This window comes from Zalophus californianus, chromosome 6 (genome assembly GCF_009762305.2).
Source record: "Zalophus californianus isolate mZalCal1 chromosome 6, mZalCal1.pri.v2, whole genome shotgun sequence".
Classification (NCBI taxonomy): domain Eukaryota; kingdom Metazoa; phylum Chordata; class Mammalia; order Carnivora; family Otariidae; genus Zalophus; species Zalophus californianus.
The window spans coordinates 28,880,569-28,892,648 of record NC_045600.1 but is presented as its reverse complement, the minus strand read 5'-3'; the positions used below and the strand labels follow the sequence as shown (position 1 = coordinate 28,892,648).

At 46.6% G+C, this 12,080-nt stretch overlaps 1 protein-coding gene across 12 annotated transcripts in view; it reads left to right on the top strand.

The window, feature by feature from the left end:
- Window positions 1-12,080, top strand: part of RGS6 (regulator of G protein signaling 6) — a 582,245-nt gene that overhangs the window by 473,679 nt on the left and 96,486 nt on the right. For 11 of the 12 annotated variants that reach the window (XM_027569202.2, XM_027569199.2, XM_035727884.1 and 8 more), the window contains exons 9-12: window positions 2,316-2,397; window positions 4,419-4,493; window positions 6,140-6,238; window positions 7,329-7,390. In XM_027569202.2, coding sequence (XP_027425003.1) covers window positions 2,316-2,397; window positions 4,419-4,493; window positions 6,140-6,238; window positions 7,329-7,390 — 318 coding nt within the window. The remainder of the gene's footprint in view (window positions 1-2,315; window positions 2,398-4,418; window positions 4,494-6,139; window positions 6,239-7,328; window positions 7,391-12,080) is intronic. The other variant, XM_027569197.2, reaches the window with a different exon arrangement.

The window sequence follows — 12,080 nt, the reverse complement described above, 5'->3', positions numbered from 1 at the left end:
GGAATGTGGAGGTGGTTTGAGAGTGGTTTCCTTCCACGGCCGGCCAGCTACGGCCGGTCAAATGCTGTCGTCTTGCATGAGAGCAGCAGAGTAGAAATCAAAGTCAAGATGGATAAGTTTCTTTGATTTCTTTGAAATCAATGGCACTCTGAAATAACTTCAAAAGCATGTGTTCTAGCAGGCAGTGGGCTTGCTTTCCAATGTAGAAATCTGGTTAGAAGATGTTCCTATTTCCTAAAGAGATTTCCAAGTAGTCTTCTGTGCTCAGGGGCTGAAAAACATCAGACCCACTTTTCTGGAGATTCTCTCTTCATAGGAAAACATGTTGGAGTTTAGGGAGGCCAGCTCCTCTTCCTTCCCCCCTGAGGGGAGGGGTTAAGCACATCAAAAATAAGGCACAAAAGTCAGATGTTGGAGTCCAGTGTGTTAAGATTATTACTGATAAAAGCCAGGTTCTAGGGCGTGACTTTGGATCTGTGACGACAGATCTTTACCCTGGAATTCAACTCGTCCATGCTGAACAGAGCAAAATATCTGCAGAACCCCACACCTTACAGGGCAGAGTTGACCCCTTGTAAGGTCACTGCATGCAGAGGACAGGCATCCTGAGAACAGGCTGACCCACACAGGGCCCAGAAAGGACCGACCTGAGCTTTCTCAATTTCTTCTTTCAGATCCACCAACAAAGTGAAGGCCCTCTTTCTCCCCCGGAGTACAGGAGATGAAAGACTAGCTGAAGTGTTTCCCCATACTTTTCCCTCCCAGGGACTACAGTGGAAATTCCTACCTCTCTAAGGAAACATAATAAGTGGCCAATACCTGGCCCCCACCCATAAACATAGTTGTCAACCACATCCTTTCAATTCTAGGAAATGAACTTGCTCAGGTTGGGTTCTCTCTTGCCCTCTCCAACAATGATCTCTGATTTAGCCGGGAGTGTTAACAGAAGAAATGGGACAGAGGAGGAGATGAGAAAGGGACACTGAGCTAGGCAAAGGCGAGCACCTTTTCTCTGAACGCTGCTTTGTCCCTGAGCAGCACCCCTCCGCACTCTGGGGGCAGCATTGCAGCCCATCACCCTGGGCTGGGTCACAGGTGTGGTCATAGTTCGAAATGACCCAAGGACTTTGGGTCTGGTGGCCAACATGGTGCCATGGCTCTCCCCCTCCCTCTGCAGTCTCTGCCTTGCCCCTCTGCCACGATTCCACACGCCTGCAGACCATGCCTCATGCTGCCAGCAGCCAGGAGGGAGGTGGGCACTGGGCACGGGATGCTGTGCTGAGCTGGAGGAGCTGTGGCCCCTGAGGAAAGAGAAAGTGGGGGGGGGGGGTTGAGGGGGGGAGGAGACGGCAGAAACGAGCCTGTGTACTCAGAAGCCACTGCGAAGCAAAGAGGAGAGTTAATTTGCACTTTGAGGATCACCCAGCATCGCATGTTGAAAAAGGAGGGGAAATTGTCACTTTCTACATATACGGTATTTCTCGATTAACTTTTTTGATTAAGTTCGTGATTACATTATAATTGTGGGCCGTTGAAGTACACAGTAATTATCACAAAAATCAGAGGGTGATTATGGTTTATTTCAGGCTAGTAAACTGAAGTGCTCCCAAGAGAGCCAAGAACCAGAAGTTACACAACAATTAATCTGTTACTTTTTACTTAGAAAGGTGATATGAAGTAATATAGGCCTTAAAAAAAAAAAACCTCTTATCTATTTACTGATCAGACCATAAAGAATCTGTCTTTGTCACCTGTCATTTACCTCCTGCAGTTTGTACCTCCCCCAGCTGAGGCCGGTGATATTTGTCTTCTGGATCTTGTCACATGTTAGGGCTATTCCTCTGCTTTTAGAAAGCTAGATGCTTTAAGTGACTTTTAAAACATGCAATTGCAGTATTTTGAAGACATTTCTATTAACTGAATCTAAAGCAAACTCTCGAATTTGAGGATGAAACACTGCAAGCCCATGGTTATATTCTTTCCTATAATTTGAATACACAGGGTCCACTTTGATGGGGGCATGTCCATGGATAATTCAGTTCTGAATAATATCAATCTTAATCATTCACATAAACAGTTGGATTCTGGTTCTCTCCTTAGGCCCACAATGTTCAGTCCACATCTATGATGATTTGCAGTCCAGCCTAAAACAAGTACTCTTCCCACGTGTGGACTTCTTAAGGTTCTCTTGAGGGAATGGTCCACCCCTATGTTACAGCTCTGCAAAGAGCAGGGACCACACAGATGCCAGTAGCCCTGTGTGCACTAAGCTCCTAGAAACAGGAGCCTCTGATTTCCTTTCTTCATTCTTTCAGGATAGATCGGAAAAAGGACAAGACGGAAAGGAAAATTTTGGATAGTCAAGAACGGGCCTTTTGGGATGTGCACAGGCCAGTGGTGAGAAAGCTGTGCTTGTTTCTTTATGTTTTTGTTTTGTTTTGTTTTGTTTTGTTGCCCTCTTCCTTCACTTGAAAGAAAAGACTGTCTTTAGCCACCAGGTGTCTCATTCTTTAAAATTAAAGAGCATTGCTAAACTTTGTGAAATTGGTTTTGACATTCAGTCGATATAATCTCGGTAGATTGTCTGGAATGTATGTCAGTTCCAGCTTTTAAGACTTATTCATCCATGAAAATATGGACTTGGGAAGGGAGAACCGTGAGAATTCCCCCTGGGACCTCTGGGCCCCAGAAGTTTGCAGCCCCAAAATAAGCAGTTTCTGGGGTTTTTTTAAAATATATTTGGGTGTTCCCAAATTGGGTGCGTAAATATTTACAGTTGTTAGAACTTCTTGTTGGATTGTCCCCTCTATTATGATACAGTGCCCTTCTTCACCTCTCGTTTGTCTTTGGTTTTAAGTCTAGTTGTCTGATATCAGTAGAGCTAAATCTGGCTTTCTTTTGCTATCCATTTGCATGATAGATGTTTCTCCATCCCCTCACTTTCAATAAGCAGTTTCCATTTCTACTGTCACTCGACTCTAAATTGTAGAATGATCTTCCTCAAATGCGGCCCATTGTCAGTATTCACGGTAGCTATGTTCTGCAAAGTAGCCATGCACACTGAATTAGCCAATGCTGAGCCATTATCCAGGGAGACCTACAGGGTTAGGTTTCCGTGAGCCTCTGGTCACAGTCTTTTCAACTAATCAATAGGTAACCATGTCTAAAGCCTGTTTCTGTTTAAAGACATCTTATTTAAAGTATGTTCTTGATTTATGAATACTTAATTCAGGGCCACCAGTGTTCTCTGCCTGACACACCTGTGTTCTCTGTCACGCACCCCACAGCCCTCTTGCACATAGGAACACCAGACAGCACATCACACTGTGCTCGGGGGCCATGTTAAACAGCAAAACCAACAAAAAGCACAGAACTGTGGAAAAGGTGGGCCTAAATAGACTGTCAAAAGGACATTCGTTTACAGTAAGAGATGAAACAAGAAGGCAGAGCCTCAGCTTAGTCAACCTCCTTGGGAACACCACATCGGGCCGCTCATGATTTTTGCTGCTTTGCCCGTGTCCACAAATGATCACAAATGCACCACAAATAGGGACTTGGAGGTTATGAATAAAGTTTAGCTCATAGGTGAATTCACAAATACAAAATCCATGCATAATGAGGTTAGAAGTAATGAGTATTTCTAATTTCCTATGATTAAAACAAATCTTGCATTTTCCTCATGAAATGGAACTAGAATGGGGAACCTATGTCAGCCCTTCCTAAAAGCTGGTTAAAAGCAAAACCCAAAAAGTAATTCCCCAGCGTGATATTGGATTGTTGGTAGATGGTCGAGTAACATGTAGGAACAAAGGCTGTGGCTGAAACTATCTGGCCACTCCGAATAAGAAGTTTACTCTTGGGGTGCCTGGGGGGCTCAGTCGGTGAAGCGTCTGCCTTTGGCTCAGGTCATGATCCCAGGATCCTGGGATCAAGTCCCGCATCTGGCTCTTTGCTCAGTGGGGAGCCTGCTTCTCCCTCGGTTCCTCCTCCCACTTGTGCTCACTCTCTCACTGTGTCTCTCTCTGTCAAATAAATAAAAATCTTAAAAAAAAAAAAGTTCACTCTTATAAACTATACACTCTACCCTCTACATGTCACCCCTAGATAGTGGGAGGTAGGCTTTGATATTTCATATGGGGACTCCGTGCAGGAACACATACTGAAGAAAAAACATCTTTGTATCAAAAACTAATGATGTAATGTATGGTGATTAACATAACAATAAAAAAATTTAAAAAAAAGATAATACCCCCCCCCAAAAAAATCTTTGTAAAAGGAATTGTAAGTGGCCAAGTGGAGATAATCATGTAATATCTGTAATCGGAAAGACAAAGACTGGGTCTGGTGGTGTCGCTTGGGTCACACTGGAAGGTGTGATTTTCACTTAGCAGTTTATATAATGATTTTTTTTTTCTCAGCCAGGGTGTGTGAACACAACAGAAATGGATATCAGAAAATGCCGGCGTCTGAAGAACCCACAAAAGGTTAAAAAGGTTCGCTAGTTTAGCTGAATTAAAAATTCTTGACGCAAATAGCCTTTCTGTTTCTGGTACTGTTCAAACAGTTGTTTGCTATTTGTTAATTCTACCCCGTTTTGTCCTTTGAAACAATTTCATTCATTCATTCTACAAATATTTGTGGAGTGGCCGATGTGTACTTGGCACCGTTCTTGCTGCTGAAATACAGTGATGAGTCGTCACAAAGCCCACAACTGGGGTGGGGGGAGGCGAACCCCCAGGCAGTTAGGAGGGCTGTGTGAGGGAAGCGCTGGATGGCACCAGGGGGCCAGGAGGGGACACCAGACCGGGAGCTTCCTGAGGGCTTCCAAAGCAGGCTCAAGTGTGCTGAGGTGTGCAGGGTAAATAGCAATTGGAGGAAAAGAAACTAAAGGAACAAAAAGTATCCAAGTGCCATGGGTGAAGGTGAGCTTAATACTTTGAAAGTCTTTTATGTATCTAGATCAGCCAAATTCACATCACCATCATACCCAACTGTGAATGTGCCAACCGTCATTTATTTGTGTTTCACTCTCCTGGAAGGGGCAATGGCATGACATACTCAAGGGTGCCACACTCAGCCTGCCCCACAACTGGTATATCCCAACCTCACCATGACACCAAGGACCATATTGTGGGAGAACGTGTCTGTCCCCCATACTATTAATTTCAGGAGGTTAGAGATGAGCCCTCAGACATTCCTATTTCTTGTAATGACCAATGCTCTCATTTTTTCAAACACACATACACACGACATGATATATATATATATCAACTTCTTGAATCTACTTACATATTTTATTCTTTACTGAAATAGTTATGCCCTTGTAGGTATTAGACTTTATGACGTTAGTCTTAAGACATCCTCAATTAATCTTTAAGGGCCCCCTAATTCTAATATTCCAGAATTTCATGGGGCTCACATCCTCTCTATCTGAGCCCCTCTTGATTTTATAGATTTCAGCTATACATTATATAGCCTTTGGGGTTTCATTTCATTCTCAAAGCAAAGATTGTCTTTCATCTGTCTCCAGCACAAGGAAACTGCTTAATAAGAAGCCATAGCATGAGGAGAAACTGAGGCCAGAAAGCTGGCTGAAAAAGAAAGAATCTGAAACCCTGCCATCGCAAATTTGTACCAGATGGGCATTGTCATCTGCTGGGGAAGAGAAAATCTAGAGAGGATCTTTCGTGCCTAACTTTCAACAGTTGTTCTTGAACTTTCTTGTGCCTCAGAATCACCTGGGCCATTTGATAAAAGTGCAGGTTCCCAAACCCCACCCACAAAGACTCTGATTCAGTAGGTCGGGGGTGGGGCTCAGCAATGTGCATCTTTACCAAGTACCCCCAGATGATTCTTTGTGGATGGTCTAGGACCATATTTGGAGACACGCTGATATTCAAGAGACTGTTGCAGTTTAGTGAGAGGAAAGATCTTCTAACAGTGGTAGCCCAAAGATGGGACAAGCTGCCTCAAGAGGAAGAGGTCCCCTCACTGTAGAAATTTGCACAGAGGCTGATCACTTATTGTCAGGATGTCACCAAGGGGACTGGAAGCATCAAAAGAGCTCTTGCAGTGCCTGCCCCTAAAGCGCCCTGCAACTCTGAGGGTGCATGATTCTATCTTGTTGCTTCTTCTCTAGTCAGTGTATGGCGTGACTGAAGAGTCCCAGTCGCAAAGCCCCGTGCACATACCCAGTCAGCCAATCAGGAAAACTACAAAAGAGGACATCCGGAAACAGGTGAATGAATTGACTACTGCACTCCCAGGAGGAGACGTGGCCAGTTTGAAAACCCTTTGAATGTTCACCTCTGAAGGCTGAGTGAGCTTTGAGTTCCTGGAAACCACAGTGGAACCCAGCTGTGGATGACTTGAACCTCTGAGTGCTGTGTGCGAACAACCCATGGAAGCTTGAGAGGAAAAAGTCTGCACCAAGTTCCCCCAGCAGTTATTAGAGAAGGACGTAGAGGAGTTATCCCAATGCTTCGGGGTGACTGCTGTAGGTGGGGTTCCCACAGAATGCTGTGGGGGCTGAAGGGGGGGAGGGATGGATGTCATGGAGTCCTTAAAATTGTAATGCACTTACAGAGTAAGCCAGCTCAGAACCACCGACTTTATTGCTGTGATTCAAAAGGCAAGTTTACAAATAAAGAAAGCCCCACTCTCAGTGCCAATTCAGCATTATTTGGTTCAATGTTTTCTTCCTTCATGATGAGAAGCTAACTGGTCAACCCAGGTCAGCCTATAATGGCTAATTACATCACTCCTTTGTAGGATTCACGGGCAATGAAGTAACTTTAGGATCTTTACATTATGTTTTCTTGGCTTCTTGGGGGAAACCCAAAAGTGCCTGCCCTTGACAAGTTTATTTGTGGTGGGGAAGAGGAAACAGATGTATGTGAAGTAGCTATTTCATGATCTAGTCGAGTACACCAAGCATATGGTGGGTGTGATGTAGGTGTGAAGGGAGTGCAGAGGGCAATCACTGGAAATTAGTCCAAACAGATATTTACAGTGGCCTATAAAGTGTTGCTAAGCTTTGTAGGATGTATACCACTGCCTTTAAGTTTGCAATCACTTTTTGGAGTCGAGACCTAGGCTACAACACAGTACAGAATATTAGCATAGGCTAAATTGTAGAGTGTGATTCCTGAGTGTGGTGGGAATTTCCAGAAGGGCAAATGATTGTTGGAATGCAAAGCTGGAGGGTTGGCAAAGGCTGGCCAGAGGAGCTGTTTGGCTATTGATGGAAAAACAAGGTTTGGGTTCATGGGGTGAAGGGGGAAAAAAATCAAGTTTGGTCTTAACACCTCTGTTCTATCTTTCCCCAGATAACATTTTTGAATGCACAGATTGACAGACATTGTTTAAAAATGTCCAAAGTGGCTGAAAGGTATGTTTCCCCTCCATAATATTACTGTTTTCTTCTAATTTAACAAAGGAGAAATGTTACAGGGTCATGGCTAACAAGGATGCACCACACCAAGAGGCAGACCATAGTCATTTCTTAAACTGATAAGTGAAAAAACACCACAGGCCCTGTGCAAGTACAGCCAAGACAGCAGACCTCCCTTGAATGATGTCAAGAAATGTTTTGTGGCTGAAGCTTTCCAGGGGGTGGCCACAGGACCTTGTCAATCCTTGTCAATCCAGGAGGAATGTCTGTAAAAGCTACCTAATGCACTTTTGCCCTCAGCCTCTTGATTCATTCAAATGGAATTGCTCCCTTTTCAGCTATGAAATGCCCAGATTCACTTTATAGGGGGAAAAAAATGTTGTGTGCCCTTTGAGGTGCTGGCCACGCAAATAGGAGGGGGCCGGGCCATCAGGAGGTGTTCCACCTGCACACACCATGTGTGTGCACAGAACCGCATCAAATCAACTGTAAAGAAAATATTTGGCCCCTCCAGCCTGGCTTCCTCAGGAGCATTTGTGCCACAGTCTGCACCTGTAGCTGGTTCCACTCCCACTCCATTAATTCGGGGGAAACTCCATTTTGTCAACTAAATGGTCTGTTTTCCAATCCTCAGTGAAGAGGAGAGACCACCTGGGGAATCCGTGATGGAATAAATATGATCGGACAGTCCCACACTGAACATTTGTTCGTCCATATGCTACTGTTTAAGAGATGACCAGTATCTGAGGGATCAAGGGCTTAAGCTGGGTCTTAGCATTCACTGGATATCGGCGTAAAGTGGGTTATTTAAGCCCCGCTCACACAGAGGGCTGGCTGTGTGTTCAACCTGTGAGCCTTTCCCTGCTGGCCCCCAGGTTGATCTGCATATTCTTTCTAGATAAATAACAACAAATCAAGGTTAAGAAAAATCCCACTCCCAAACTCAAAACCCTGAATGAGCACCCTGTGTTCAGGGGGCCAAGGACATCTATGGATTTGGGCTGGCATCTCTAGTCCAAGACTCATTGGTAATGTCGCTATTGACATCCTGGACAGTCCTGTGCATTTTAGGATAGCAGCATCCCCGACTTCTGCCTACTAGATGCCAAAACCCACCTCACAGTCATGACAACCAAAAATGTCTTCAGACATCACCAAACATTCCCAGGGCAGGACCAGGCAGGAGGCAAAATCGCCCCTTGTAAGAATCACCGAGATTCCCATTTTCTCCAATGCAAGCACTCTGGAAGGTGGCCGGAGGCTGGCGCTCAGCTCACCCTTCCACAGGGATTGCTGTGGAGTCGGGGCTGCAGCTGACTCTTCGAGCCCTGGAGCCGCCTCCCCCCAACTGTCATGACATGGGGCTTCCCAAGTACCAGGCTCTAAAATTGCTTTTCTGATCTCACTGCAGTTGCCTTTGTCCCAGAGAGTGCCCGTGTGTGAGGTGGCAGGGTGACCTTGCTTGCATTGGTGCCAAGCCTGTAAGGGCCTCTGAGCTTCTGTCTCTGTCAGAGAGGGACAGGGATGGCTGTCCTCATGTGCCAGTCACACCTGGCCTTTGCAGGGCACGTGAGACTTTGCAGTCCTAGGAGAGCATGTGTGTTTGGGGTGGAGGGGAGCGTGGTACAGGGAGCATCTCTCCTTGGGTCAAGTGGCTTAGGTCCCATGGTTTTGAGAAGGACAGTCCAGGCAGGGAGGGGTTCAGAATAGGGTTTCCCAAACCCTAGCTCTGGGGATTTGGATTCAGGGACTCCAGGTAGATCCAGAGGAGCCCACATTTTGAATAATCTGCAGGTGGACTGAGCAGGTCTCCAAGGATTTGGGGAAGCCACTGCCTAGCCCTCACCAATGTGAGAGCTCACAGGAGAAGGGGCACTGAGCTTTGTCCGCTCTCTGGGGAGATGGGGAAAGAGCCTGAACCAGTCAGCCTGAGGGAAGCCCACTGACTAACTGGCAGGTGTGCTGGGGCCTGAGGCTGGCCCAGGAGACAGTCCAGGTGGGGCGGGGAGCCTGGCCAGGCCTGGTGTGTGTTTGCTTACTGCTGTCAGGGAGAGCCCCACCTGGGGGCATCTCTTTATACTTGAGAGACTGCTCGGCTGACGCCAGAAAGATGATTCCAACCAGCCGCTCCTCACTCCCGGCTCGAAGCTTCGGGAGTCTCCGCCCAGCAGAGACTGGATTTTATTCCTGGCAGCAATAACTGGCAACTTTTCAACGTGACACAAGGGTTTTTCGTTAGAACCACAAGGAAACTCCCGGATAGAGAGGAGGAGGGAGAGGAGACAGGTGTAAGCAGGAGATAAAGCAGCCTGGAGCCTTGGCCTTTAGTGGCTCCGCATGGGGCAGGGACAGGGAGGGGGTGTTGGCAGCTAGCCTTGGGTGCCACCGCTCCGCTCCCCAAAGCTGAAAGCTGAGCTGCCTCAGGTGGGCGCACGCAGCCCCGTGGCGGGGCTGCTCTCCCTGGGCCTGTGGCAGGTGATGGGTGGTAATTAGCCATCAGGCAAAGGACCTCATCCCCCTGAGAACAGGTGCATGTCACGCAGTTCCCTGACAGCTGATGTTGGGGAGAGGCGTGAGGGCTGGTGATGGGTGATGGGTTGGCTCAGGGTTGTGGTCAAAGGTTCTGGCCAACACCCAGCCAGGAAGGGAATAAGGACACTTGTCTACTGAAGGAGCAGAGCCGAACGATTTAGGGGATGGGTGTAGAGCCAGCCATCAGGGCTGGGATCCTGCGTCTGCCATTTTCTAACTGTGTGACCTTGGGCAGGTTGCTTTATCTCTCTGTGCCTCTGTTCTACTTCTTTAAAGGAGAGAGAGCAGTAGCACTTAACTTACAGGGTTAATGAGTTCGTCCATGACATGAGCTTCATCCAGTCCTTGGCACTTACTACACATGCAATGAATATGAGCCATTATTTTTTTCATTTCCCCCTGTGGTGCTTAATGGTGTCTTGGAAAGGAGCAGACTTCAGGTACATGGAACGGAATGAACTGGGTGTATGGTGTTCAGAGGAACCAACAAAGGGTAAGCCAAGGAGTGAAGCTGGTCCTGCAGATGGCAGCTTTGAGTGAATGCAATTCTTCCACCCTGTCTCTTTTCAGTCTGCTGCACAGAGAGCCCTGCAGGCTGCCCATGAAGGCTGCCTCTGCAGTCCATGTCTCTGTGTCAGCACCACTAATCTGGCATCTTTGAGGAAGGAAGGGCCATATGGGAAGAGTTTGGTTCTTCTGCCCAGATCTTCTTGGGTCATCCTGGTTTCGACTGCGCTGTCCCATTGTCACCATGAGTGGCTAAAGGCCAACATCATGGCAACCAAAGTCCATTTCCCAGCATTCGCTGCCTTTTGCACCTGGAAGCAATACAAAGTCCTGTCTAAGATGTTACCCGATTTTTGCTTCAGATAGTATGGTCCCCGCACACACAAATAACTCTCTCAGATAAATAACATTTAACACCTTAAGCCTTTTATCTTAACTATTTTAAATGAGAATCTTTCTTTTTATTCTTTTTTTTTTAAAGATTGATTTATTTAGTAGAGAGAGAGAAGGGAGGAGGGGCAGAGAGAGAGGGAGAGAGAAACACCAAGCCGACTCTGCGCTGAGCACGGAGCCCGACACGGGGCTCAATCTCACAACCCTGAGATCACGACCTGAGCCAAAACCAAGAGTCGCATGCCCAACTGACTGCGCCACCCAGGTGCCCCCATATGAGAATCTTTCTTAAGTATGGTTCATGCACTTGCCTTCTTAAAGAAAGGACACTATATTTCAGTTAATTTTCCCGGATGACTTTTATACTGTGCTTTAAAACCACCAGTGATCAGGGTCTTAGGAAGTCCCACAAACTGCTTCCCTTTCCCTAAACAGCCCAGACCATTACAACCTTTGAGTCTATGTTTCTGCTTTTTAGTTGTTTGGTTGTTGGGTTTTTTTCTTGTTCCTGGTCAACAATCTGCAGCAGACCAGGTGCTTCAGTTAGATACCGATGAGTAACAACTGACCTCAAAACCTAGTGGCTTCAAACAGCGGGCATTTGCTACTGCCCATATGATTACGTGCCAACCAGCCGGCTCCACTGGGCTTGGGCTTGTGTCTGTGTGCAGCCATGGACCGGGGAGGCAGCTCCGTGAACTTGGATGGGCTCTCTCCCACGCTTGGCTCCAGCTGGTTTAGCATGACCTCAGCTGGAATACTGGGCTCTTCCTCACATAGTCTCTCATCCTCCGGCCAGTTTGACCTTGCTCACGTGGGAATAGCAGAATTCCAGGAGAGAGAGTAGAAGCAGGCAAAGCCTCCTGAGGCTTGGAACTGACACTCTGTCATTTCTGCTATATTTTTTTGGCTAACACGTCACAAGCCCAGACCAGATTCATGAGTTGGAGAAAGCGACTCATTTTTAAATTGATCTACCATACCAGGAAATCAGATGACCAAGTCCCTTAGCCTTGGTCCTAAAGCAAGAGTAAAGAGTGTTTTCCGAGGGGTGTGCTCTTCTGAATTCAGATTATGAGCCTCGAGGCATAGGTTTTATGTCATTGTAGACTGCTCAGAGGCCCTTTTGGTCATCTGTCTCACCTGTGTTCCCTCAATAGTTGAGATTGCCAAATAATTGAGGTCTTACTGTCCTTTGCCAGGGTCCTCAATGGAGTCCCTTGTTTATTCACCCAAGCTTTACAGCACTTGACAA